General features: G+C 39.4%; 1 protein-coding gene across 3 annotated transcripts in view; it reads left to right on the top strand.

Moving 5' to 3' along the window:
• LOC116669639 (F-box only protein 38) overlaps nt 1-1,194 on the top strand; it is a 33,891-nt gene that overhangs the window by 14,064 nt on the left and 18,633 nt on the right. For all 3 annotated transcript variants that reach the window (XM_032499574.1, XM_032499573.1, XM_032499572.1), the window contains one exon: nt 213-355. In XM_032499574.1, coding sequence (XP_032355465.1) covers nt 213-355 — 143 coding nt within the window. The remainder of the gene's footprint in view (nt 1-212; nt 356-1,194) is intronic.

The following is a 1,194-nucleotide window of genomic DNA, read 5'->3' as shown; positions in this document are numbered from 1 at the left end:
GAATGAATGAATGAATGAGACGGGACCCCATGGGTTAGCTTAACAGCAACTCTTTACCGACCCAAAACCCGGGAAGCCATTACAGTTTCACTAGTTCCTTTTATATAATAAAGAATACAACGTAGAACCTTCATTTTGCTTTCATCTCTGTCTTTGAGAAGTGCTGTTGTGCTCTGTGTAGCTGTTATCTGTCTGCTTAACCCCGTCCCCAGATCAGTCTCGATGGAGTCGCCTTGTTGATCTCACTCTGGTTCGCTGTCATGCCATCAAACTGGAGTCCTTCTCCCAGTTCATAGAGTTACTCCCCAGTCTGGAGTTTATCTGTCTGGACCAGATGTTTAGAGAACCACCCAAGGTAAATATTAGGATAATGAACAGACAGACACTCACACTCAGAATCCCACTTATATCCTACTTATACCCTGCAAGGCCATAGACATGACTGAAGTTGTAATAAACATCACAATCCTCTACCCTGTAGTTGCATAAACAACTGTGTTTCCGCAGGTAACTTTCTATTGTCGCATTTTCAGAGCTCCACATCCCTGTGGAGTAAGTAACATTCTCGGATAGTTTGCATCACAATCATCTTGGGCAGTGCCAAGTTCCGGACGCAGCGACAGTGGCTCTGCAAAATAGTCTACGGAAGGAATTGTTTTATTCAAACATTTGCACCTCGCATGAGAAAATGCCGCATACAGCAGTGCATTACTAGGTGAAGTTAACTGTTCAGACAATAACGTTACAGTAACGTGAGCTATTCAAATTAGCTGGATATATGATAAAGCTGAATTTTTCGTCTTCTACAGCAATCCCCCCAATCGGTCACAAAACATCCTAGTTACATAGTAAAATCAGCAAACATGTTCTTTGTAAATCTTTACAATAATTTCCCACACATACAGCAGAAGGCAAGAGACGATTATCGTAAAAATTTACTTCCGTTAATCTTTTTTACTACTTACTAAAAATGACTGAAATGCATCGGATCAAAACGGATTCAGAGCAACCTTTCAGTTGAAATGCTGTGGAAACTGCTATACTCCTACATTTGTGAGAAGGTAACTTTACTTAAAATTCAACCTGACAATTGAATTTTTAGTTGTATTTTTTAATTCAGTAAAAAAAAATTATAGCATCACTTCATAACAAAGAGTCATCTCAAGAGTAGGTCTAGACCACACTCTATAATTT

The sequence above is a fragment of the Etheostoma spectabile genome, chromosome 20 (genome assembly GCF_008692095.1).
Source record: "Etheostoma spectabile isolate EspeVRDwgs_2016 chromosome 20, UIUC_Espe_1.0, whole genome shotgun sequence".
Taxonomy (NCBI): Eukaryota; Metazoa; Chordata; class Actinopteri; order Perciformes; family Percidae; genus Etheostoma; species Etheostoma spectabile.
This window is presented reverse-complemented; position numbering and strand designations above follow the sequence as displayed.